This window comes from Neolamprologus multifasciatus, chromosome 16 (assembly GCF_963576455.1).
Source record: "Neolamprologus multifasciatus chromosome 16, fNeoMul1.2, whole genome shotgun sequence".
Classification (NCBI taxonomy): Eukaryota; Metazoa; Chordata; class Actinopteri; order Cichliformes; family Cichlidae; genus Neolamprologus; species Neolamprologus multifasciatus.
In genome coordinates, this window is record NC_140454.1 from 20,543,075 (window position 1) to 20,570,524 (window position 27,450).

Genomic DNA, 27,450 nt, shown 5'->3' on the forward strand with positions numbered 1-27,450 from the left:
TTCCAGGCTTCTTGAAGATCATTCAAAGCTCTTCTTTGGATGTTGGTTGAATTTTGGTCCATTCTCTGTCAAGATGATCCCACACTGCTTCAATATTGTTGAGGTCTGGGCTCTGGGGAGGCCAATCCATGACTGATTGAGTTCCACTGTTTTTTTTTTCTGTCCAGGCATGCTTTTACTGCACTAGTAAGGTGTTTGGGATCATTGTCATGCTAAAAAAAAATCCCTAAACCACGACCCAGCTTTCACTGTGTTTTACAAATACAAATATCCTGACCTCCCACAGATATCTTTACATTGATTTGAGCTCAAAATTGAAATATCGATTAAGGGTTCACAACATTTGCACAGTATATCAATAACAATATTATTACACATTCATAAATAAATATAAATGAAGAAAAAAAATCAAAGTCTCTTGAGAGACGTACATTGGTTTTCCTGCGACAGCGGGAGAGATTGAGGTACAGGGAGACCCTCAGGTCTTTAAATGCCTTCAGTTCATCACCGAAGCCTTCTCTGGGAAACTTCCTCAGGGCGTACTGGTACCTCTGGGCTGCCTCTTTCATCTTCCCTTTCTGCAGGACACATGAAGGGCAAACACGTGGTGAGGAAGAGGAGAGACCCAGAAGGAAAAGCGGAAAAATGTAGGGGAGAGAAGCAGGCCAAGGCATCCACCAGATACTCCCACAAGCCTGTTCTCTGGCTCAAGTCCTCCCTTCTCATCAATCACACATACAACAAACAGACAAGCTCAGATAAGACGCACAGACACACACACACTAACAAGTTACACATGACAGGTTTGTCCTTTCTGCTGCAAACTCAATCTGTTAAATGTCAGACATCGATCACGGCACCTTTGTTGAGTGCTATGAAACATGCACATCAATTCATTGTCTATATTTATCTAAGCAAGAAAAAAGAACATTACTGTTCAGAAGAAAAACATCCTTCTCCACTCCTTTTTATAAAAAAGATTGGAGGAGCCATGTCTGTGTTTTTTTAAGCATTTCATTAAAACAGGAAAATCATCTTTACTGTCGAGAGGAATCAGTTTCTATTTCAGATACCTTGTAAAGCAGGTTTCCTTCCTCCATCAGCTTCTGAAGGAGGATGATGAGGATGTCAGGCTTTGAAGTAGCCATGGCCCAAGCCGCGTTCCCTGTGGAAGCAGAAGGCAATTCATGGTGCCGTTTTCAGCTTGAACAGACGGACATCGTATTCTCTTTAATTTGGTACAAGGTAAAGTTACCTAAAGATTGTACCTGATCGATCATAAGGAGACGTTCTGTAGCCTTAAGTTTATTGAGGCCAGTTAACAGTTAGGAGGAAGAGAGAGCGAAGAGAAGAGAGGTCATGCGACAGGAAGGGTTGTTATTTGAAGCGAAAGGAAATTGTGTTACAAAGTGCAGTGTGACAATATACAATTATGGCTCACTTAAGTTGAAATGATGTCACATTTCCATCAGTAAATGCATGCTGACTGCACTGAGGAAAATTTAAAGGTTCAGCTCTATTTTCTTTCTCTAAGACAGCAGAGTGCGCTGAAGATAAGCTGCAGACATGTAGCTTTATGAATGTCATTTGGGTGATAAGTCACATTCTTAAATTAGCCAAGCTGCTCATCAGGGAGAAATGGGACCGACATACTCTTTATAGTTAGGGTACACACACGCACGCACACAGTGAGTGAAAAGCAGGAATGGAAACAGTTTTTCCACAACATTCCACAAATTTTGTCTGATTGTATTTTTAGTACCATGAGATACAGAAGAGGGCAGAAACAAACCCGACACAGAAACGTAACAAAATACTCCGTCTTTCTGTGTTCACTGAGATGTGACAGTACTCTGCGGGCACTTTGTAGAAACCACAGGCGTAAAGCTGTCCAAAGGGTGTTGTACAAACTGGTACTGGTTTTCCTCACTCACTAGTCTCAATTTGACATGTTGGTAATAAATATACAAAATACAGTTTTCAGCAGTTTCAGTTTAGCAGAGTTCTTACCCAGCCTTGCTCCTTTCTTTAAGAGAGTCACCACCACCGACGTGTTCCTACAACCTATGGCCCGGTCCAGAGGCCTCATCCCACTGTGGTCCACATGCTCTATCACTGCTCCTCTTTCCACCAAATACTGGACCTATAGGAGGCCACAGATGGTTAAGAAAACATGAACAATGCATCCACAGTCATGAGTGCAGCTAACTCACAACAGTATGTTTTCAATAACCTTAGTGGAATGTTAATTAAGACTAAATAAAGATTGGGGCGTGTGGTGTTTTTGTGTCTCCAAGGATATTGGAGGGGGTGTGTGTGTTTCAGCAAATTTAAAACAATTTCACTCACAATCTCTGCGTCTCCATAGAAGGCAGCGAGGTCCAGTGGAGTTCGTCCGTTTTTGTCCGTGTGGTCGATGACCGCACCCTTCTCTACCAAAAACTGCACCACATTCTTATGTCCTTTTAAACATGCCCAGCTCAGGGGCGTCAGTCCCTCCTTGTCCATCGACGTTAAAGATGCACCTTGAAGACCAATGGAAAAAAACAGTTGTTTCATATGAACACACTGTTGATTACAACTAGCTAACTGGCATATGATGCTTTGGTGCACTGCTCACCTTTAGAAAGCAGAAACTCCACAGTACTCAGGTGACCCTCACAAGCGGCCACCATGAGCAGGGTCCTGCCCTGCTTGTCACTGATGTTAATGTCAGCACCATTCTGTAGCAGCAGCTCTGCAATCTAACACACAGGCGAATAAGGTTCAGCTATACAGAGCTCACGCGCAGCGTTATTGTAGAAAGCAGGAGACTGTGAGGGCAGGACACATAATGCAATCAAATGCCACACGTTTGGAGAAAGATGCCACTGTGTAACTGTAGTTGGAATCAGTGTTGTTATTTGTAACCGCTCAGAAACTCTCACCTGCCAGTGTCCCTGTCTGACCGCGCAGAAGAGAGGAGACACCCCCCGCCTGTTGACCTGCTGCACCACCGCCCCTTGCTCCAACAGAAAGCTGCATACCTCCATCTTGCCACGGCCGGCTGCAGCCGTCAAGGCTAAAGTGAGGAAAGGGGACATAGGCACTTCTTCAGACACATTTACTTATTAATATATCGTACAAAAAACACTTTGAAAGCGAACAAAATGTGTCCAGTACACAGTGTTGTTCGCTGCTAATAAAGAGGCATCCAATGTCCTTAGTACCCTTGAAGTCATGTGTACGGCTCAGATAGAAACAGTGACTCCAGAATCTCTGGAAAAATAAGGAGCAGCCGAGAAGTGTAAGCTGCAGCATGCTACTAATTGACTTTAAATCAGATAATTATGTTTATGCTTATTAAACTCATTAAATTCCTGCCTCAAGTTCCCCCGGCCTTGTACAAAGAGATGAGAATTCAGTCATTTCATGCATCAGCAGACAAACATTAGACAAGAAAAATCAAGCAATTGTGTTAAATACCCGTTCTTGTTTACGTTTTGTATCTTCCTCAAACCGAGATTAACTGGAATTAGCCAATTAATTTTAAAGAAAAGGAACTCAAATACTGTATTAATTGGTGCTCGTAAAGAAAAGAGATTCTTCAAGTGTTGGATGCTTACAGTTCGTCAGCAGATGGACTGGTCTTAAATGAGTGCTGGTTATCCAAACAAAGAGGGTTCCAACGTTAAGAATCGGAGCAGCTTTGCTCTCGCAAAGATTTAAGGTGCCGCTAAGCCTTCTTGTCTCTCTGACATCATCCATCTGGATGAACAGTCATCAGAGCCAACCAATCCCAGCCTCCATCTGCTCAAAATATGGATATCCTCTCACACGGCACAGAGCAGAACAATGACTCTAAGGAACTAAACTTAGGCTGTGCTTGTTCTCAAGGGAGCGGCGTTAGCCAGAGTGGGGATGGTAGTGGCCTACAATGAACATATAATCAGCAGCTCAAGAGCTGCACTCTTCATGTTTTTACACGTTATTCTCAGAAGTTCTTCATCCTCAGAGACCTTTCCATATATTGATGAGGGTATTTATTTGAACCTTCAAAGTAAGAGCTTCTACAGAAGATTATCAACATTCCTACTCACAGAATAAGGAGCTCCTTTTCTAACTTTTATTGTTTTAGAGCGACTTGTGAAGATATCCTTCCTTATCTTGTGTTTTGAAAGCTATTCATCTCAGCTCTCCTGCATTTCACCTCTCCTCTTCCTATTCGTGCAGACCACCTACAAGCCACCTTCAAAGTGTCTTTAAATCACTTTGATAGACTAGGTAAACGTATAATGGCCCTATTCTGCAACCAGGCTGGCGGAGCTCAAGACACACCAACAACAGAGAGGTCGTGACCTGACATTTTAAGCAAAGCTTTGCAATAAAAAAAAGAAAAAAAGCTGGAACTCTTTTTTTTTTTCTTCTTCAAAACAATGCCAAATGCTTTTCTAACCACGGTAAGGAATATTTTAGTTTGTCCATGCTTGTGCCTGTAATAGTTTCAGAACAAGAACTGTTCAGAGTTTCATTAAAAAAAACTGACAGACTGTCAATTTAAGAAAAATACATGGTTGCAGGAAAATGATGAAAGACAATCCAGACAATGGTTTTGAACAATTATCACTTGGTTTTGCCTGTTCAACAGCTTGTTAATGCACATGTCTAATATGTCAATCACATGACAACTCGATCCATTTAGGCATACAGATGTGGTCAATTGACCTGCTGAAGTTCAAACCGGACACTGCTGATGCACTTCTGCTTAAAAGCTAATAGGAAGGCAGCTGCAACTCAAATAACCACCTCTTAAAACCAAGGTATGCAGAAGAGCATCTTTAAACACACACCGTGTCAAACCTTGAAGCAGATGGGCTACAGCAGCAGAATACCACACTATGTGCCAGCTAAGAACAGGAAACCGAGGTTCAAGATTCTCACTAAAATTAGTCTGAGGAGTCTTGATTTCTGCTTCAATGTTCAGAGGACAGGGTCAGAATTTGGCATAAACAACAAGCATGGATTCTTGTATCAACAGTTTAAGCTGCTGGTGGTGTAATGGTGAGACCCAACCCAGCGTACATGAGTAACAACACAGCAAACATGAGTATTGCTGCTGACCATCCCTTTATGATCACAGTGCTTCCAGCAGGATGACATGCTGTGTCACAAAGCTCAATTATTTTCAAATTCTTGAACATGAAAATGAATTCACTTTACTCAAATGATTACAATTTCTTCATGAAGACTGCATTGAAAGTGTAGCTTAATTCCTGGCTGTATTTCTTTAAGTAAACCAAACTTCCTGATTCTTGGATAACTGATATTGTCCTGGTCGCTTTGCCCCTACAACATCTTCCCCTGGGGTCAAGAATCCTGCTGTTTGATCTTTGCAATTCAGGGACTAAGACCACAAAATACTAAAGCTTGTGCTAGACAAAAAAGTATTTAAATAAAGTCGACATAGGGACAACATCATGGTGGATGAAAGGATCTTGCAGGATTTTCACCCAAGGAACTGGGGGTTCACTTCCCAAATAAACGGTAGTGTCTACTTCATTTGCAATTATAGAAAAAGACCAAAATATGTAACAAAAATTGCTTTTATGCAAAACAACAATGCTGTGGCTCTTTGCCACAAGCCAGTCCTGCTTACAACAACTAGAATGACTCTTTGCAGGTAAATTGCCTTTCTTTGCATAACAGGGAGGTGTATTGCATCCTAAGAGGGGACTTTAAAAGATAGAGTTTGCACAGATGTACAATCAAATCTTCTTCTATTTAAACACAAGAGACAGCAGGTCTATTTGCAGTGAGATATAATACTCCGATGAATTTTAAACACGCTATAACATTTCACACATCGTTATGAGAGGAGCGTTTCTGAGGCAACGACAAAAGGCTGGTTTTCAAGGGGATATTTCGGGATTTTCTTTTTCGCTTTCGATCTTCTCTGCATCACAGCACAACAATTGGATTAATAAACCTGCAGCTGAATAGCAGCAAAGGGATTTCAAATATTGCTTCATCGCTAATAATTTCTGGTGTTTGTATCTAGTCATTTCTAGACAGTGCAGCCACTCCACCACTAAATATTCAATTTATGTCTGCAGCAAAATTCCAGCTTTTTTATTCATTCCCCCCTCTCCCTCCCAAGCATGACTGAGTGCAGACAAATCTACATTGTGGTCATAACTGTGTTTACTGTTGTTTACTGATTTAATCCCCCTGAATACAGATGAGCCAGGACCACATTTTTAATGAGTGCCAGGTGGGCGCAAAAATATGTTAATTCAAGGTCATGTCAAGGGATTAAGACTCACTGTGTTTCAGGTCAGCAGAGCCACAGCTCTGACTACTGCCACCTGTGACCCACTATGTTATTACTTTAGAAGGAAGAGGTGAGCAATGATTAAACATCCACTTTGTTAAAAAGAGCTGAGAGTCAAATATCGGAAAGCCACATGTACTATTGGATTTGACTTTGCTCCAAGCAGATCTAATCTATATTTCAGAGGGAAAGATCTTTGTCCCAGGCCAGCACTGCAAAATCATCTGAAGTTGAGCAGTCATTTAACAGAGAACACGCAGCAGTTAGCCACACTTTGGACAACCTCTCCACTAAGAAGCTGACCTACATTCTTAAAGCAGCCAACTTTGAACGCTAAATCCTGCTGGGTTAGAATTGAGAGACACACAAAGAGAATTCTTCTTTATACATATTCTACTATGACTGCAGCAATGTTTTAACACAACCTGCACTAATGATTGTGAGGAATATTGAAGCTCTAACACCACATGTGTCTCATTCTTACATAATGCATCACAAGTATTACTAGGATCAATGAAAAATAAAGCATAGCTGTGCTTTTTAACCATCTGTATTGAACATCTGGATCTCTGCACTGTGACATAAAATAGAAATCTTATGTAGTACATAAAATCCTTCTCCATCACAGATTATAGATATTCGAAAAAAGTCACTGAAGACATTCTGTTTTTCCTCGTTTCTGTCTTGTATTTTAAAAATGGCATCAGGTGGTTGCTGTGCACGTGATGAAATTGTATGTTTAATGATTTTTTTCCCTGCCATTATTCAGATTGAAGACTCATGGAACACAAGTAATAACATGATTAAGTACTCACTCTAATGCGATTACTGAGTTCAGCAAAAGTAATGAGGTACCGTTAAAATACTGCATTAGAGACAAAGTAGTAATGCTTTAATGGCTAAAAATTATGATGCATGAACGCTTCCCGGCCAATGCAGCCTTGCAGTCTGCTGTATCATTTCTGTCAGACAACCTTCAAGTAACCCGTCTTAAATCTGACAGCCACCTTCTGCTTTTCCGACTTCATGCCGTTTCCTGCAGCACCACATGGCTTTTTGCTTTGACTCCTCAATCACTTTCAAATGAAAACAAACTGTCCCACAGAGGGAAGGACAAACTTTTAAAAAGTCCAAAATAATCCTTTCAGGAAAAACAAAACAGGAACTACTACTCATTCTAAATCCGAGTGGGACTAGCAGCGTATAAAACCAACTGTGGAGTCGAAGCTGTTGTTTTAACATAAAGCACCGAGGGAATACTGTTCCTAAAATTCAGTGGGACAATTTTTCTAAAAAGAGAGAAAATACTGTGTGGACTGAATTCCAAGCAGAAAGCTACACGACAAGAGTAAGTAATGCTTTTACCAGAAAGTACAGCACAGGAGGACTTACAACAGCCATTAAAATGCACCCATATTTGGGTTGAGCGACCTCTGCATCAAACAGAGAGCATTGCTGTGGAGAGCACAGATACAGGACTTTCCACTGCAGCATTCAATTACAGCAGTGTGGTTCAGAATGCAAAAACAGCTGGTGATAGTACAAAAGAGCCGTGTAATGCAAAAAGATTGATGAGAACATACCTGTCTCTCCCCACAGTGTGTCATGACTATCAATTTGCACAGCATGCTCATTATTCAACGCCAGCAAGCCTCTCACAACCTGCCAAAAAAGAAACTTAGATTAATGACATGCTGTTTCAGCAGAAAAAAAAAAAAAATCAAATAAACCTCTGAGAAGTTACAGTATACAAAATGCTAATCTTAAAAAACATTAACAAAAACGCGGGTTCAAATAGTAGAACTTTAAAAGGGTCTTTTCTGCATGCAGGTTGACTTCACTTGGCCCAGTTATGTTATTCTAATCCAGGCCTTGGGAGCCAATTCCAGCTAACGAGGGAGCCAAACTAAACCTTGAGTCTACGTCTCACCGGGCCAGCTGAAGGCGCTGCACTGTTATCGATTGTGAATCTACATGCAATTCTGAACAGTACTTCTGGCTTTGAGTCATATTCACAGAGAACACTGTGTGCTCATTTTTATTTTATATATCTATAGTTCCTTCTGATCTTTAAAAAAAATAAATCAGAAATTCTTTGTGGAAGGCTGTTGTGAAACCATGCAAGAAAGAAAAGGTTTTGTCTCACTATTAAAACTGGAAAAACCAGGATCCTGTGTGGTTTAACGTATGTTTTTTGTACGCCCATGTTTTCTTTCAAATACATTTCTTTTGTAGCGAGAAACAGTACAAAAAAAGGGCATTTGTGTCTATGGATCTGGTAAAATATATGCATGTGTGTCAGTCAGACCTGTGTGTGCCCCATGCTCGAGGCTGCAATCAAAGCCTGCTGCAGAGCTTTGCTCTTCAGAGAGCAGTCCTGCTGCTGCCCCTCAGCACTCCATTCTAGCTCCAGCAGGTACTGGATAATCTCAAGGTGTCCTCGCAGGGCAGCATGGACCAGAGCACACTGGCCACTCTTATCTACATGATCAACCTGGCAAAAACAAGATTCTTGGTTTTAATAAACAGAAACAGCAAAAACCTGTGAGGTAAATGTACCGTATGCAGGGTTCATACGCATTTTTCAAATTTAATTTTTACGCACTTTCAAGGTCCATTTTCAAGCTTTTCCAGCACATTACCAAAAAAAAAGAATGCATGTTTCAATTTGCATTACCTCAGTAAGACCATGTAAAAATTGAAACAAATCATCTTAGGTCGACTTAAAAGTCCTTTGTTCGCCGTTTGTTAAAAGAGAGAAAAATGCACCACACGAAAACACTGAAAAAGGAAATGGTTGATTTATATGCATATAGTGTACAAACTCAAAAAACACATTTCTCTTAAAAAAGTAAGATGTGCAAATGTGAACAAATCAACTTAGAGATATTCATCTCCACCTGACAAAAAACAACAACCACACAAAACAAGAAAACTGCACAAATTAATGAGTCTTTAATCATTAATAATAATTAATAATTTTTGTGACACAAAAATAGGAGACAGATGTTTGTTATTTTAACTAGTTAAGCAACACTGCCCAGAAAAATGGGGGCAAAAGGGAGGAGATCACGTTTAATCGATTTAAATTAAGAGGTCAGAAATATAAGTGCTGACATGAGTAGTGTCCACAGAAACCTCTGAATCTCAGCTAAAAGCTCATGTAAACCATTTCTATAAACACCAAACAAAGCAAAGACACCAAACAGTGAAAAGACCAGTTACGTCACCATGAATCTGTGGACAGGTAATATCCATATTTTGATTTATGATTTTCTGGAGTTAAATGGGAACCAAAGCATATTTTCAAAGGTTTTATATGCTATAAAATACTTTAAAAAATTAGGTGAGGGAAATAAAAAATATATTTTTCTATGTTTGAGTCACAGTAACTTTGACATAGTAACATCTGCAGTAATATTTACAGCTCTGATGACATCTCACCAGTGTTAGCTTTATTTTGACACCAAGACTGTTTACACAGAGTTTGTAATTGCAGAGAAATACATTTATTTTGGTCATTTCATGTTCGAGCAGAAAGGTCACCCTTCTTGTTATACCCTTTAGATGAATACAGAGTTTTTTTTAATTAAATACATATTTTTTTAAATAATGTTCCCTTTTATAAAAAAGTAGGATAATTTAAAAAAACAAAACATTTATTATAGCTCTATCACGTAGAAAAAAACTGTCTTTTTTCTGTGGTCTGTTATATAACATTAGGGGTGTTCGTGGCAATTAACTTTTTAATCGACTAAGCAGGTCAAGTAAGAAACACTTAAGTATTAAGTTAAATTTGAAAAAGGTTTAAAAAAAAAAATCCCCATTCCAAAATGTCATGTGACAATCTGATTGGCTTAGGAGTGATGATGTCACATGGATCTTTGATCCTTTGAAGTTTTTCCTTAAGTAGGGGTGAGAAACAGCAATTTTTAGTTCGTTTGTTTGCAGCCTTCAAACGTTCACTACAGAAACAGAAACCTCTCAGAGTCATCGGATACAAACGGCAACATGTATCCAAGATTACGACAACCAAGACAAAAAGATTACGCCGCCTCTCCTTCCTGCCATGGCCGGCCAATTTCTCCAAATGGCCTCTTATCCATCCAAAGGGCATTGCAGGAGAGTAGGAATGAAAACAACCATCTCCAGAACAAAATGCAACAAATTGAAAAAGAAAAACTTCACCTGGAGAAGAAGTGCTTACAAATGGAAGCACAAAACAAACACCTGGAAGAAACACTACAGCGCCAGCCCGACATCAACATTATTAATGAGGGCTGGGGGATCAAGTTTGCTCAAGCCAGAGAGCAGATTGTATTCCTCATCAAAGAAAACAAGAAAAAGAGCGCTGAAGTTAAAGAAATGTCCGAGCAGCTTCAAGGCAGGAAAGCGACGATTGATAAGATAGAGTGGGATCTCCAATACATGGACCAAAAGAATCAGCTGCTCCAAAGAAAGCTTGATGAAGCTGAAGAAAAAAATAAAGAAGTCCTCCAACAGAAGGAACAACAGGACACAAAGCAAAAAGACCTGCAGCGCGAACTCCAAGGCATGCAGGAAAAGTACATAATGGTGAAGGTAAGGTTGGATCAAACACTGCGCCAAAATAAAGACCTCCTTCAAGAGAAAGAACAACAGCAAGAAAGACTGACAGAAGAAAAGTGCATTATCAAGGACTTTGAGAGTAAAAATCAAAAGTTGCAAGGATTCTGTAATGAACTGAAGGTCAGAACAAGTGAGCTGGAGGGAGAAAAGGAAACATTGGAAAAACGATGCTCACATATTCAAAAAAGGATCGATCAAATGGCAAAAAACAACTCAGAGCTCATTAAGGGGATATTGTTGGAATTCAACAACTTGAAGCGGGAAAACACAGAAATGCAGGCCCAAAAACAACAACAAGACAAAACGCATGAAGACCTGCAGTGTACGCTCCACGACATCCAGAAAAGAAATGAGCAGCTAGAAGGCATGCACAAAGAAGATCAACTGAGAAATGCAGACCTGCAGAAGGCAAAGCTAACACAGGAGGCAACATCCAAAGACCTCAAAGAAAAGCTTGAAGAAACACAAGCAACATTAGAACAGGTGGAACAAACATGCAAGAAACTTGAGAAGCAAAACAAAGAAACCATCGATGAGTTGAGAACCCTCATCCTGGAGAAAAAGGCACTCGTGGAAAAGTCCATGAAAAAGAAAAAAAAATTCTTCAGCTTGTTCCGGAAGAGGGACAATACTGCTTCTTCAACTGATGTAGCCTCGTCTTGCTCCACCTCTGTTCACCCCCCCAACCAGTCCTGGCAGTTGACTGCCCCCTCCTGAGCCTGGTTCTGCCGGAGGTTTCTGCCCGTTTAAAGGCAGTTTTTCCTCCCCACTGTCGCCTAGTGCTTGCTCAGAGGGGATTGTTGGGGTTTTCTCTCCTCTACCTTGTTTCCTTATGTTACGTCTTATGTTACGACCCGGCTCAAAGCCGCAACAGCTGGGTGGCTGTGCTGCCCTTCCAGCGAAGCACTCGTTTGTTGTAACATAAAAGTTAACATTTACTTGTTAACTTTTTGTTCTTACTTTGTTTTACCTTGTTTCTTTATTTACTTGTTAACTTTTTTGCTCTTACTTCATTTAACCTTGTTTCTTTATTTACTTGTTAACTTTTTGCTCTTACTTCATTTTACCCTGTTTCCTTATTTACTTGTTAACTTTTTGCTCTTACTTCGTTTTACCTTGTTTCTTTATTTACTTGTTAACTTTTCGCTCTTACTTCATTTAACCTTGTTTCCTTATTTACTTGCTTGTTTAACTTTTTGTTCAACTTATCTAACAAAATAAACCAGTTGAATTTATCCTTTGAGTTTTGTTCATCTAATCTTTACAGAGTTTTTCCAAAACACTTTCAAACATTCAGATCTGTCTTTCATTTTCTTCTTGAAACCTCATGAACGGTGAACTAAAAACTCTGGAACATGGTTTGAAACACTGAAATTGTTTCAGCTGAAACTGGCAAAGTCATACGTGTGTGTGTGTGTCACAGGTGATATGGTGTCATTAGTCAGGTCATCATGTTTAGGCTCATTCACGCCAAAATTATTTAGGCCAAATCTTTCAAATGGTGTCATTGCACACACTCTTCAATCACACAAATGCAGGATTAATTATTTGCAGTATCTTATCTGATTTATTATGAGAATGTCATGCCTGATCATTTGCACCCACACCATCAAAAATGGGGGCAAAAGGGAGGAGATCGTGTTTAATCGATTATAACATGAGGTCAGAAATATAAGTGCTGACATGAGTAGTGTCCACAGAAACCTCTGAATCTCAGCTAAAAGCTCATGTAAACCAGTTCAAACACCAAACAAAGCAAAGACACCAGACAGTTAAAAGACCAGTTACGTCACCATGAATCTGTGGACAGGTAATATCCATATCTTGATTTATGATTTTCTGGAGTTAAATGGGAACCAAAGCATATTTTCAAAGGTTTTATATGCTATAAAATACTTTTAAAAATTAGGTGAGGGAAATCTATTTTTCTATGTTTGAGTCACAGTAACTTTTAAAGTGTTTGTGCTAATAACATCATGTACAGTAAGACAGGCATGGAGAACAGCACTGACCGGGAGAGGCTTTGAACAGATGACATACAGTTCAATTCAACATATAAGACTTTAAGAATGAACAAGCATCTAAGTAAACTATTTATTTAGTCTATCATCTGTGATATTATTATGTAAAATTATAATGTATTGATCACCTCCCTTAAATACACAGACAGCCTTAATGTATGAAACATTCATTCATTAAAACACTAAAATTTGTCTGTTGTCTCAGGGGCTGATAGTGCCCCACAGGCGTCAATGTGAGCTTGAAGCCATTTATAACTCTTAAGTTTAATGGGTGGGTGCAAAAAGTGGCTATTCTCAGTGCCCATATGGATCAGTCCCTCTTATTACCATTATTTCCTTAAGCCTCAAGTTGGCTAGTTAAGTATCAGACTAACGTTTAAAGCTTTTACTTGAGTGAAGTAACTCACATTACTGCTACTGCTAAGTAATGTTAGCTAAGTCTACAGCATATTCCATAAATCACCATGCCATAACTACTATACTATCACACTCAGTGCATTTCTCCAGCACGTTTGATAGCTAGCAAAATAATAATAATAGTTTTAAAAATTAGCATGTGTTATGTACACATACTCGAAAATTATTTACTAGGACCTACCTGTCATGTGACTCAGAGTGCAAATTCCACCAGTGTCGTTTTCCATCAAACACTCATTAAAACAGCAACGTCAAGTTAGTGCACTCATCCCCGATGTCCGGGGGGAGGGGCGGGGACACACATTGAAACAGACTGACATGCAGAGGTGCAAGGCAGACCAGATGGAGAAATTTTGCTTTCACACTTTGTGACTCATTTGATTTTTCTATCTGATAAGAAAACTATTCGGTCAGACAGTTATTTGTGGTGAATGAAATATGGTTTCAACCACGTTTAAGCACCACATCTAAAATCCAAGCACTTTTCAAACCTTGAAAAGACAATATTTAAATTCAAGCCTTTTTAAATGATTTCAAGCACCCATACAAACCCTGCATATGAAAAAGCCAGATATCCAGAAAGATGGCCAAATCAAACCAAATGTCTATGATCACAAGAAAACTACATCAGTAGAGTTGTCAAGTAGTCACAATATGAAAAGTCCTCACCTTAGCCCCCTTTTTACAGAGCAGCATGACTTGTCCCAAGTATCCTGCAGCAGCTGAGAAGCAGAGGGGGCTCATGCCGTTTTCCGAAACAACATCCACGCTGGCGCCGAACTCGAGCAGCAGTGAAACAATTTCCTGGTGACCGAGGTGACACTGGACGCAAAGCACTGGTGCGTTGTTCAGGACTTCTGTGCGGTAATTCACGTTTGCCCCTCCCAGCATCAGGAGACGGCTTACCTGATCATACAAGCAAAAAAAAAGAAAATGCAGAAAGCATTCACGTTTGTGTTTATTTCAAGGTCTTTGCAAAGAAGTGAATTTTTTATTGCATGTACTTAAAGGTGAAAGAACTCTGAATTAAAAATAAATGTTATTCCTTTAAGAAGAGATGACTGTTTAACTATTTTACTCTTTATTGGCTAAATTATACACTTAAAAATGTGAATTACCACCCATGTTTGACCCATCTCCATTTAAACAGACTGATTCAGGCAGCAGCAGAATTGTTTCCATTACTCATTTTATGGCTCATACAGAGATCAAACTTCTTATTCTCATCTTCAGATTTTTCAGACGGCAAATGAAACGGCCACATTCTAGCGAATGCAATTATCAAGTGTCGTATTTGCTTTTATTACGAGTAAATCAATAATAAAGGCCTAGCCAAACAGAACCAAAGAGTGAAATGAGTGTTTGACGACAGGAGATGAAAGTGTGTGTTATTTTCTGGATCCTCTGTAGCATAAATTAACCCCCCCACCCCCACCCCTCCCCCAGAGGAGAAAATAAGGTCATTTTGTAAATGTCTGTTTGACTAATACTACACATTTATACAATAACTCACAAACAGACACCAGGTGATGGAACTCCCTCTGAAACAATAACACTAACGGCTAAAAGCACTAAAGAAGTACGGAGGATAATTTTTCTTCGAGCCAGAATGCATCATGCTGGCAGAACAGCCTTTCCAGGAAAGGCCAAATGATTATCGCCCTTCGAAACACGACTGAAAAGCAGTACACAGGAAGTTGGAAATTGGACACATAAACAATATAAAAGGACAGCGGTTAATAATAAAACATTCTCTGCGTGGAGCAACAGTCGGGGATTAAAAGCGTAACTAAAATCTAAAAAAAGTTGCAGTTATTTCTGAGATGCATTTGCTTTAAAATGACCAAACCAGTGTATATGATTATATTACTCCAATGTAACAAAAGTGTTATGAAAATGCTGAAAATTGGATACATATACTGTGTGTTTAATATATAGTGTTTAAAGGTTCCCTATATCCCCTCAAGAAGCTTCTACTTTGCATTTCTACAAAAGCAACCTGTTGCATTTAGGCATTTCAGGTTATCAATAATGTGTTTTTTTCATTGTTAGCTAATAAGCCAAATGTTCTGCATTCAACAGACGCGCAGGAGCAAACCTGAAGCAAAGGCTTACCTTGACATTAGGTGTGTAGAGGTTCCTCAGGGAGGCCAGGGCTGCAGAAAGGCCGTCAGTGCTGCAGTTTATCCACAGAGCCTGAAGGACACTGGATGACACGCCTGTCTTCTTGCTCAGACCCTGCACGCACGCCGATGCATAAATGCATGAGTAAATACACAAACACACATATGTAAAAACCAACGAATCTGAGGGGCATAAGCTGTCAATGTTGCTTTCCACATCCCACGGCTTATCCTCTGGTGAACCATTGTCACAGTGCATAAATCAAGAGAAAGTGAACACCAAGAAATTCCTGCAAGGGATGGATTTCAAATAAAGATGAATGCATAGACCACGTAGGTTCCACATCTATACCTTGAAGATGTGTGCTTTGAGTATGTGGTGTCCCAGCTCCATTGTCTGCTGCCGATTCAGTTTCCCCTCTTGGCGCGATAACATGAAAGCCATGAGAGCGTGACCGGTCCTGGGTTAGAAAACAAGGGAACAGATAGGATACTCAGTCGTCAACAGTAGGAATGATTGTTCCTTTGCTTCAAACGACATGAAAGTACTGATTCATTCTGCTGATGACGAGGAGCCTGGCACTGTCATGGAGAACTATTGTATTCTGGAGCTAGTGTGAATAAGCTAAAAATGTTTGGCAATGACCCGCTGAACAACAGGGGGGAAGAGTGTCACTGAGGCACTAATTAATGCAGAACTTCATTAAAAAGGCATGCATGATTGCGAATCACTTTGATCTGGATAAAAATCCTCTCTAGTTGTGCCCAGGCACAAACAGAGAGGCAGTGCAGGAGGCTTTTGTCTCTCTGTGCATCTCCTGCGTCAGACTACAAGCCTTTGTTTTTTTAATGATGGAGCTGGAAGGCTGTGAATGACCAGAATACGAAGCTCAGCTCTCGTCCGTTTGGAGGCATCGCTGTGTGAGCAGAGGTGAGCAACAGGGAGGAAAAAAGTGACATCATTCAATTTATGAAGTGTGAATGACTGAAATCTCTCATTTGCGTGTGGCTCCAGCATTTCAATTAGGCAAGCACTGCAAGTACTGCTAAAAGAGATAAGCCTGCCTCGCATTGCAACATGCAATATCTACAAAATGCATAGGTCAGTATCCCCGCTCCCTCCCAAAAAGCACTATTTATTAAAACAGGGCAAATCAGTGTGAGGCTGCAAGACAACAAAAAAAAAAAAAGCACTGATCGGGAATCAAAAGTTGTGCGGGTGATCTACTAACAAAGCACAAATTCATGAGAACATACGCAGCAGTTCATTTTACCGATGACCAATGCAAGCTGCCAACAGCAGCGCAAATTAGTGGGTTGCAAACAAGCAGATGAGGGAGCGAGTAATCCACTAACAACGCTGGTGCGGCTTGTTATTTGAAATTTGACAATTATAATGCGGTACAAGCACATGTGAACAATTCAGACCGGCGAGAGGCAGTGGAAGGAGAATCGATATGTTTGATATGAGGGTGAAGTCTGCAGTCAGGCATCTGAACTCGGATGAATCCCGAAAACTCCAAAAGAGCACAGGATTCATCTGCAGAGGTGCTGCTTTATTACAAACAGCTTCACTGTATAAAAGGTGCATTCTGAGATGACCTTTTGAATGTGTAGTGCTGTACGTCGCAACCAGTGCTAATGAATTTGGTGCTGTGATGTGTCTGTAAATGCTCACATCATCACATCACTTCACACTCATTTTTTTTCTGCATGCCGTGTGCATTTTTTCCGAGACAAAGGAAAGACTTTGGCATGCAACAAGCTGACACCAACAAACAGGACTTCAGGGAGTCTAATGTTTCTGCGAAATCTCAAATTACATTCAGTGAAGCCTGAATGTCATTGTTGCAAGATTCGAGCATTAATCTAACATGCTTCACTTCCACAGCTGTATTCTCACATTTCAAAATGTTATGCAACAGAGTCATTATGCAAGAGAAGACAACTCAAAGAAGTGAAACAGCCTGCTTGAAATCTGATCTATGATGTCGCAGGGCTGCGTATGCAAACTGCTGACTAAAGGCATTTATTTACAAATGGAAGCTTTGGTGCAGTCTGCAGTGTTTATTATGGACCGATTTCTGCGCAGATATGTGAAGAAAACCACTGAATTACTGCCTCTAATACATCCAGAGCCAGCTATTCTCCCCTTCTGCAGACATATCCCACGTTAAATTCTGCTCTCCTGCATTAAAATTGAGGACCGGAAATAAGCAGGACACTGCTTTAAACATTTTAGGTAAGAACTTTGTGACAACCGACAGGATGGACACCAAATTTAGGCATGATTAAAGCTGCCAGAGACCTAAAACAACTCATTCAGAAGCACTCTGAGATGCAAAACTTCATTCACATGAAGACACATTTTTCATATTATTCTGCAGCATTAGTTGTACTTTTCTTACTGTCCTACATGCCTATTTGTGCAATTCAAAAACCTTTTCTAAAGGCATTACTGAAACATACACAAACTCTAAATGCATTACAGAAGCCTGTAAACCAAATTGAGAGCTGCGAAGTTATTGCATTAGCAGAAAACTGACCTGGGGTCACAAAGGAAGTCCGTACTCTCTCCATCAGCTCTCCACACCAGCCACTCTCTGAAGGAAGGGTGACAAAACATGCGCGTCTTGTCCCTCCGTTTGATGAGAAAGCACGAGAGCAGCTCCATGCGTTGCTGAAAGTCCTCCCATTGTAGCTCCCCCTGGACGAACCCCGCGTTGATGGCGTTGAACAGCTGCTCGTCAGTCAGGGGGTGCAGCGAGGCGAGCGATACGTTGAGGATCGGCAGTGAGCGCTCAAAGGCTGAATTGGTCATGAATTTCATGTTACACTGTAACTGGTACAGTTCTGCCAGTGAAACAGGGACCACTTTGTAACTGGCACTTTTGATCACGAGGTGGCCTCTTTCAAACAGATCCAGGGTGAGTTTGAGATACAGGTAGGACCCTTGGCTGCGGGAGATCAGGTGGCTACTTAGCTTGCCGACTGTGATAGGATCGGCCTTGCCGTTCAGGCTAATATTGTTCATGATGTCCTTGCTGCCGTTGATACGATACTGGATATATGCGTTGAGGTCATTGCTGATCTCTTTGTTGTCAGAAAAGTCATCCAGGGAGATTTTGGAGAAGGGCAGGAGGCTGGTGATCTCCTATTGAAGACAAGATAAAGACAGAGCGTGACATAAAAACATACATCTGAGCTTCAATGTACTATTAAAGTGTCAATGCATGAAAAAAAGTAATTTTTTTGCAGTTTTTGCATTACAGACACAGCTGTATTACCCATTACCACAGCCAATAAATAAATAATTTAATTAATTAAAAGCAAAAATATTCTTTGCATCCTGAGCTGCCATTAAGAAAAATAAAATCTGCCTGTGTACGTGTATTATCAGAGGAGTTTCTTTGAGCAGTGGGGAAGCAAGCATGCTGAGCTATCAGGCCAAAGCAGACACTTGTTACTGTTCGAAATGTGGCTGTGAGGAAAACAGGAGTGGGGAAACTGAGTATTAAGAGGCAGGGGATGGATGGGATGGTAGCTAGCGGGCAAGCAGAGGTCTGAACTAGGGCTCACATTTCAATCTGTGTCCCAGGGGTTGGAGAAATCAATGCACCTTAATCCGCCAATCCTCTGCCTGTCTGAGGCTAGAGAAACATTGCCTCAGCAAGATAACATTTTTCCTCTCCCTCATCATGAGAAGGCAGCGCAAACAGACAAACACACACAAGCACATGTATGCACACGCTCAATAAAACATACCGAACATAATCCACAAGATTTGGGGGGAGGGGGTGCAAACAACACCTCAGAGATTGTCCAGATATTAGTCTAGCAGGCAAGGGCCAATATATCGAACCCTTCCTCCGAGGTGAGATGCTATTTGTCTGTTCAAAGCACAAAACAATACCGTGACAATTTCATCTCTATGCACAACTCGGATTCTGTCTGCAAATAAGAAACATTTCATGCCTTCATATTTTCTTGTCTCAACAATGCTATCTTGATTATTCTTCCATGATTCATTTTTGCTATGCCCCGAGTTAGTCGGGCAGTAAAGCAGATAAGCTTTATTTATTCACTGAGGTTTTTTTTGCAAGAGACACCTGAGTACAAGCGACAAGTACAAATGTACACGCATAATATTACAAGTATGAAGTGATAATGCTTTAAAGTCGATCATTTAGTGCTTCCAATTTCAAGCTAAATTGCAGCTTATACAAACACTAAGCTGCAGAGTTTGTGAACTTGTAGCCAAAAGCTTAGATAGCAAAGCCATACACACAGAGACGCAGGTTTACTGATGGCTTTTGCATATTAATGATGGCCAAACGGTTCAGATAACTTACAAAGCCGAATGTAACCACTGTCTGCACTGAATGGCAATGCTGCTGACTGCTGTGTCCAGAGCTTTAATGTTAGGGGAAACAGTATGAGAATACAGCATGGAGCATACACAGTTTGTGCTTTTGATCTTTTGTAGGAACTTGCTCTAAAAACTTTTGAAGGAATCATTGCATCATTCATTCAATCATTGCGACGTTTTTGCATGCGAAGTTGTCATATAGCTCCCATTAAAACAACAGTGCCATTCGATTCATTACTGCAGACAACTGCTAAGTGGTTACAGTGGGAATGTGAACAAAACAGAAATATAACGAGAAAAATAAGATTACAAGAAAGTAAAAGACACATATGGCATGGTTAACAATGTGCTATCCTTTGCCACAGACCAGCATGTGCACAGGATTCACTAACAGAGGTTATATAAAAAAAAAAACAGCTACTGTAAATGTTGTGTTACATATGCCTTAAACCACAGGTTTCCTTTCCAGCACAGTTGTTACTATGAAATCTACCACACGGACAACAAAAACACATCTCCGATAACCGACTGCAACCTTGTTGTTGTTGTTGCTGTTCTTGCTTTGCCAGCCTCCAGGTGGCTAAAAATGTCACCCTAGCAAATTCACACAAACAGTAACTCCCTCTCATTAAACACCGTTTCAGACATTACAACACATATGTTGCAGTGTAGTCGAAATGTATTACTTTAAGTGCAGTCACCTGGAACATCTTTCCATGTCAAAAAACCAATTCTAATGCATTAATAGAAGAGCATAAGAGGTGAATACAAAATATCAGCGCTACAATATATTGATTCACCACACTGACAGGGCCTTGCCTGAATTCTTAATAGCTAGGCTGAATTCACTGTATAGTACAGTACACACCCACACTGATGGACAACACTCGACCCTGGCGTCTGACTGAGCAATAATAACTCAAATTCCAGACGCCAATCAAAAACCACATTATTATCCAAGGCTCAGTGCTTTCCTTTTTTCCCCCAGCAAGGAAAATAAGTTGTCATGTAGTCAGTGTTGGGGAGTAACGGAATACATGTACCGCCGTTACATATTTAAAATACAAAATATGAGTAACTGTATTCCGTTACAGTTACCGTTTAAAAAGGTGGTATTTAGAATACAGTTACTTTGTTGAAATAAATGGATTACACGGCGGTACTTCCCTGTTTCATATTGTGGGGGGTCAGGCCTGTTTGGGTTTTGTTTGACAGCTATGTTCTGTTGTTCCAGGTGGCAGCGTTACGGTTGCCATGGTTACAGGGTGACGCTCTCTCTCTGCGTGTTTCCTGGGTGAGAGAGGCCTTTTTGTTGTTGTTGTGCTAAGTTGATAGGCAGAATGCTACAGGTATAGCTCTAAAGAATGTAGCATCATAGGCAGTGTAGTCCGTGCTGCAGGGAGAATGGACTGCCATACACGTTATGTGTCTGTGAGCGAGGGAGGGAGAAAAAGGAAAAGTACGAGCTGTCATCAAGCAAAAACGGGAGCTGGAAGCATGTAAATATAATAATAACCACTGCAGCCAAGAAGAGTGCCTGACGAGCCCAGTTGTAAGTAAGCTATTAAGACTCGACTGTACACTGTGTTCGTGTTTTCCTCCAAAAACAATAAGTTCCGTTGAAGCAGCCTTTCAATGCCTCTCTCTGTTTTTCGCTAGCAAAGTTGACCTAGACAACAAAGTAAAGCTAGTTTTTAGCTACGAGCCCGACACAGAACCCACCGTATTAGCCAGAGGTCCCTTTACTACGGTTCGGAGCCGCAGACCTTCAGTAACAGTAATAAATCACAGCAATAGTACATTCATGTATTAAGTATTCAGAATACGTTACTCTCATTGAGTAACGTAACGGAATACGTTACAGAATACATTTTGGGACATGTATTCTGTATTCTGTAATGGAATAGATTTTAAAAGTAACCTTCCCAACACTGCATGTAGTTCATCAGAAGTGTCAAAGCCTCAGTTGTCAGCAGCGTGAATTTAATCCAGTCCATAAAGTCCATAGCATTTCTGGAACTGGTCAACCTAGTGCCAGCTCAAAGTGACTGACTCATCTCTCTCCTGCACTGCAGGTCATGTGTCTCAATTCTTTCCTGAATGTTGCTGGATATGCCTGACTCTGTAAAGAGTAGAATAACAAGCGGGAGCAGCTCAGGAAACACTTGTCAAAATGTAAAAATGTGCAGGGTCTGGTGACAGTGAGTGAGTGCCTAGAGAGGTGACGGCATGTCCAGCTAGACATTTGTTAAAATGGCATTGAGAGCATTTTGATTCATTTCTTTTCTAGGGTTGCCGCAGTGTTCGATTTTCAGATTTAGGTTATGAAATGTTCCGGTCAACAAATCAATAAATGTGTTTTACAGTGTTTTATGGATTGGGCCAGTGTGAACTGTAAGTGCAGGAGGATTGTTGGCTACAACCGGCATACTTTTTTTTTTCTGCACTATAAGCTGCACTTAAAATCCTTTAATTTTCTCAAAAATCGACAGTGTTGATGCTTTACCAGGTGTAACTATTAAGTTCAACATCCAGGCATCCATGAAAACAAAATTCTAGCTTGCTAGTTCCACCTAAACATGATATACATGACTAAGAGATTTCTGAAAAAATTAAATTGTACAGTTCTGCCGTCCCTTTCGACATAAATGAAGACAGAAAACTAAACAGCAGTGACATTTATAGGGTTAGTGAAGCTAGGCTAGCTGGTATAAAATGATATGCTACATGATCGCTAGCGACACAGCTATGTTAGCATAACATAAACACAGTGAAGCTAGAGGATGAATGCTAATGCTGTGAGGGTTCCCGAGGGTTAGGGACAAATGCAATCGCATGGCAGGATGCTGTAAACGGACCAAACTTCAATCAGGAGAACAACTGAGGTAATCCATCGACAATACCAGGTTAGTCATTAATATGCTGCAACAACATGGGAATAGAGCAGCTGCAAGAGAATTCAGCATTTATGAATCAATGTGGAGTGGAGGAAGCAAGACAAATGAGTTGAGTAAAGTTTGACTTATCGGACTGTTTTGTTTCGCTTAATGCGCCTTATGGCCCGCAAAATACAGTATATTAAATAAGTGAAAACTAGCACTAATAACATTAAAATATATTAAAAGGTAAGATTGTAAAAGCACTTAGTTAAAGATGCTTAGTTAAACCAGCCTGTGCAAATTTCATTCAATTTATATAAAAAATATAATGACAGAAGTCTTGAGTGTTCAAACTTTTTGATAAGCTTCAGCTCAGAGCGCTTGGAAAGCAGATAGGAGAGGATAAGAGCAGACACGAAACTGGTAATTAAGTTAAGAATCAAGCCCTTAACAGCTTGCCTGTATCCAGTACTTCACTCAATAGTGTAACAGCCAAACTGCACCTGTGTGAGTTCATTGTGGGAAGTCTCTGAGTGTGTGAGAGAAGCAGCTGCAGCAACAGAAGAGTGAATGCCATTAGCAGTAGTTACTTTAATCAGCCGTAAAGTGTGCGGATAAGCCGAGTAGTTACCGAGAGGGAAGAAAGAGTGATAAACTTTTTAAAACTGAAACTCATCACCAGTATAATGTGACATCTGTAATTCTGACTCGAGGTGATTATAACAGTGAATATTCTGTCATCTGAGTGAACTCAGAGACATGCTTTATAAGTTCTTGCTTACCACCAAGTTGATTCGAACAGTGACCACCAGTTTTAGCCAGGAGGGGAACTTGGCAATGATTTTTGTGATGAAGGATGCAATGGTGTCTCCATAGTCTGGTTTGTGGAACTCCGCTTCATTCAGCCCGTCTATTAAGATTATGTAATCTTCCTCTGGAATCCTTCGCTCTGCAAAGACATTTACAAATAAACTAAATATCAAAATACTGTGAAAGGAGAATAGAGGTCTCATACACGACGAAAATGAAATAGTGCAATATACAACTACAGTGTTTTACCTTTCCGAAGGTTGGCCAACGGTTCCAGAACTCCTCTCCGGAAAGCAGCCATGGGGTCTTGGACACAGGAGCGCAGACTGAGCATGCTCTGGAGGTGGGGCTCTTTCAGCAACAGCTCCCGGTACGCACTCAGTTGATGTGCTCTGCACAGAAGGGCTGCGATGCTGTGCACAAATTCTGGGACCAAGCAAGTGTACGTGTTATCTGCCTGGCAATAATGATAAGCCACCACCTGGAAGACAAAGGAACGAGAACAAACGTGAGTGAAGCCATTGCTTTTTGAGAATCAGGAAGAATTAAAAATATGATTCACTGACTGATGGGTACATCTGATAACTTTAAAGCGTTTACAAACACCAACATCTCTGGTGACTGGAAAAACTGCCATGACAAAGTAAGTAAGTGAGGCTTTTGATACCAACAAGCCTCCATAAAACTACATATTATCTCTACAATGTCGAAGACATGATTTTATCCTTTCATTATTTCACACAGAAGGGATGATGAAGAGATTGGGCAACGGATGAAAAGCTATAAAAAGAAGTGAGTAGATCCCAGGTGGATATCTAAAGGTAGAATCTTCTGTACCTGAGCAGGTTTCCGCAGCATTCAAAGGAGGTCTGATTTAAAAGGAAAATGCAGGGGTGGAGAAGAAGGAAGATGACTGTACTAATTACAGTCCAACCTGGAGGAGCTGACACACTTCCAGGGCCACAGGAGGAGGAGCAGGTGATCGGTTCCTCTGACGGCTCAACCTCAGCTGTTGCCGTTTAGTTCTCCACCGAAAACCGATGACCAGCTTCTAGAAAAATGACTAAAGCCTCAAGGTATGAGACTTTTTCTTTTTTACATTTAGCATCAATAAATGTTTTGGACCCAGACTTCTCCCCACAGCACAGATCTAAATGCATATTTATGGTTCTTTCTTTTTCAAATAATGACATATAACTCACATGCCAATAAAGGCACAATTAAAGCTAGCGCAAATTAGAAAAGAGGGAGACTTTAAAAATTATAGCTGAACTCCCTGGATGTATATAACCCATCTTTAGGAAAACATGTGACATCCAGTCAGAAGATGGACCAACTGAAACAATAACACAACCACTGATTCACATCTTCTCCAGAAACTGTCAGAAATCACAACCACCAGAATTTGTCTCTGATGTTATGCTTTACCCTAAAAGCAGCAAACGTCTGAGAGAAGTCCGAACACTCCTTTCGGTCATATTTGCGTCACATGTTTTTTGAGCTTCACCATAAATGTGACATAACAAAGCAACAGAGGGAAACTGTACAATAATAGGCATTCAATATATCAAAGTCAAGTAACCTGCTGTGTTGCATGAACACAACTCTTAATAAGCCCCCTACTGCAGTGATGATTTAATTTAGCATACAAGTCACGCAGACTACCGCCTCATCAATGAGCAATACGAATCTCGACACACGATGATGCAACGCTCTGCAGTCAAACCTCGGTAGCTCATCTGCTGGCAAAACAATAAATGCATTTTCAGAAATGTTAGCTAAAGGCACGTCTCGATAATAAGAATAAAGCAGAAAGGGTAGTAGCCTCAGTGCTCCTGTTATGAGACCACTTTTAAATCAATGATTAAAAAAGCACTGGCAGAATCTGACAGAAGCTGCTCAGCGTTGCATCACACATCACAGGAACAGAGCCCCTGTGAAGGCGCCTATTGGAAACACTTTTCACCATAATTGGCTCAAGAGATACTGCTTGAGTTTCACAGACATTTACATGAAGCTCACTGCATTACCCTAGCTGTCTGGTGCATGAACTGTCCCCTTTGACAGGGTCACTAATTAGGAGGCCTTCCTGACAGGATAAGAGTATTGAATTCTAAAGGTGTTAGAAGGACAACAGGTTGTAATCAGTGCCATTAAACGCAGCAGAATCAGTAGGAGACGTCACATCCACTGAGAAAGTCTTTCACAAAGCTGCCACCTATTAAATTACCTTACAACCTATCATAACAGCGCTATTCAAACTCAACTAAATACTACAGTAGATCACAAATCTTCTCTGAATCCTGGTGGCCCCCATCTTTATTAGACCTGCTATAAGGCAATAGCAGTGCCAAAGTCATCAAATGGTGCTTTTAGCAAGCAGTATTTTCAAAACGAACGTGCACCTGCTATGTGACTGAACCCTCAGCAACACAAGAAGAGGTGGTGCGAGTAAAGATGCGGGAGTGAAAAATCGACAGAGAAATTTCAGCGGAAACGGAGCGAACAATTCCAAAACTAAAATAAAAGAGCCGTGGGCAAAAACCGCACACTGCTAGTCGGCGTGTATCGAGAGAGGAGCATTTTAGAGTGGAACATCAAGGACTTGTCTGTCCACTTCACAAGTCCGAAAGAGAAAGATGTGCAGAAATATGCTCAGTGTCTGGTATGCATGTTTGGGGGATTTTTTTTTTGGTCACAGAAAAGTGGTTAACAATATTACTGACGGTGTGGGGGAGTAACAGAACACATGTAAAGCTGTTACCGTGCAGTACTTTATATCTTGTGAAAAATGTTGACACGCTTATACAAGAAAACACTTAATCTTCTGCTCAACAGCGCTGACACGCAAACTTCCCAGAGAGACAGTATTTAGAAGTTATTTTGCGATCCTTGTAACGCCAGAAAAATCAACAGATGGAATATTCATCTGTCAAAAAAGTAAGCACTGTCCTCAGTAGTCAGTGTTGCTCCGCTTTATGGAATTTTGAGGATCCTTATCATGTTCAAACATCCCAGTTCAACACTTGAACAGGTGGCCTTACAATATCTTTAAGCACCTATTTGAAGTTGACACAGGAACGGATACCAACCAGCAATTAAGCAGTAGTAGTGCCATACATGTCGGTATAACTGATAGCCGCCTAGATAAATGGTGTTGCTATTTGAAACGTGTGTTGATGTTTGTAAATTCCTAAATGACGTCTAATATTGATGAAGCTGGCTCTGTTTGACGTTGGTGTGTGTTTACATTCTGTGCTCTCAGGTCATGGCTGACAGGGCTCGCTGTGGGTTGTTGCTCCCTGAGGAGGTTCTAATCACTGACTAGTAAACTGCAACCTACCATTATTGTTATGTATAATTTTATGCATCATTCAAGAGAATATATCACAATTATCTGGAGTCACTATTAAAGAGGAGTTTTCAGAAGTCAGACTGAAGCTGTTGTAGAAGCACTTGGTGCCACAAAACCTGAGATGCTTTTTGGTCAATTTTCCATCTTTTTCCTCTTTTTTTTTTAGAAAAGAAAGAAAGAAAGAAAGAAACAACAAATCCATCCATCAAAAAAAAAATCTACTCACTGTTGAAAATTGTTAAAATTACTTTTTTGATCCAGTGCACACAGCAAACATTTTTTCCCTGAGTAAACACCACCATAACTAGTGCAATCTTTTTTCAGCTTTGATTCCTGCTTCTTTGTTACTGTGAGGTCTCTTGGATGTTGAAAGGCGTACCTTTGCAGCCAGGCGTTTGACAGCCTCCTCCCTGTGCCGCTGCATCTCAGGAGTTCCTGGGCAACTGCTGGTTCTCAGTGTGTTGGCAGCACTGGATGGTGGAGTGGGCTGTGGAGGTTGGCTCAGCGGAAGTTCTGTGCTTTGTCCTGGGCCAGCTGGAAGACGTGCACGTGGTCACC

General features: G+C 40.6%; 1 protein-coding gene and 1 pseudogene across 5 annotated transcripts in view; one reads left to right on the forward strand and one right to left on the reverse strand.

The window, feature by feature from the left end:
- The window catches only part of LOC146500758 (protein TANC1-like), a 119,852-nt gene that overhangs the window by 2,782 nt on the left and 89,620 nt on the right, over positions 1–27,450 (reverse strand). For 4 of the 5 annotated variants that reach the window (XM_085136288.1, XM_085136287.1, XM_085136285.1 and 1 more), the window contains 16 exons: positions 27,272–27,426; positions 23,787–24,018; positions 23,510–23,676; positions 18,026–18,633; positions 15,832–15,940; positions 15,472–15,594; positions 14,026–14,262; positions 8,619–8,804; positions 7,894–7,972; positions 2,928–3,061; positions 2,621–2,744; positions 2,350–2,525; positions 2,011–2,143; positions 1,269–1,298; positions 1,074–1,165; positions 432–578 (listed from right to left, as the gene is read on the reverse strand). In XM_085136288.1, coding sequence (XP_084992414.1) covers positions 432–578; positions 1,074–1,165; positions 1,269–1,298; positions 2,011–2,143; positions 2,350–2,525; positions 2,621–2,744; positions 2,928–3,061; positions 7,894–7,972; positions 8,619–8,804; positions 14,026–14,262; positions 15,472–15,594; positions 15,832–15,940; positions 18,026–18,633; positions 23,510–23,676; positions 23,787–24,018; positions 27,272–27,426 — 2,732 coding nt within the window. The remainder of the gene's footprint in view (positions 1–431; positions 579–1,073; positions 1,166–1,268; positions 1,299–2,010; positions 2,144–2,349; positions 2,526–2,620; positions 2,745–2,927; positions 3,062–7,893; positions 7,973–8,618; positions 8,805–14,025; positions 14,263–15,471; positions 15,595–15,831; positions 15,941–18,025; positions 18,634–23,509; positions 23,677–23,786; positions 24,019–27,271; positions 27,427–27,450) is intronic. The other variant, XM_085136286.1, reaches the window with a different exon arrangement.
- LOC146500759 (uncharacterized) lies at positions 10,029–11,474 on the forward strand (annotated as a pseudogene).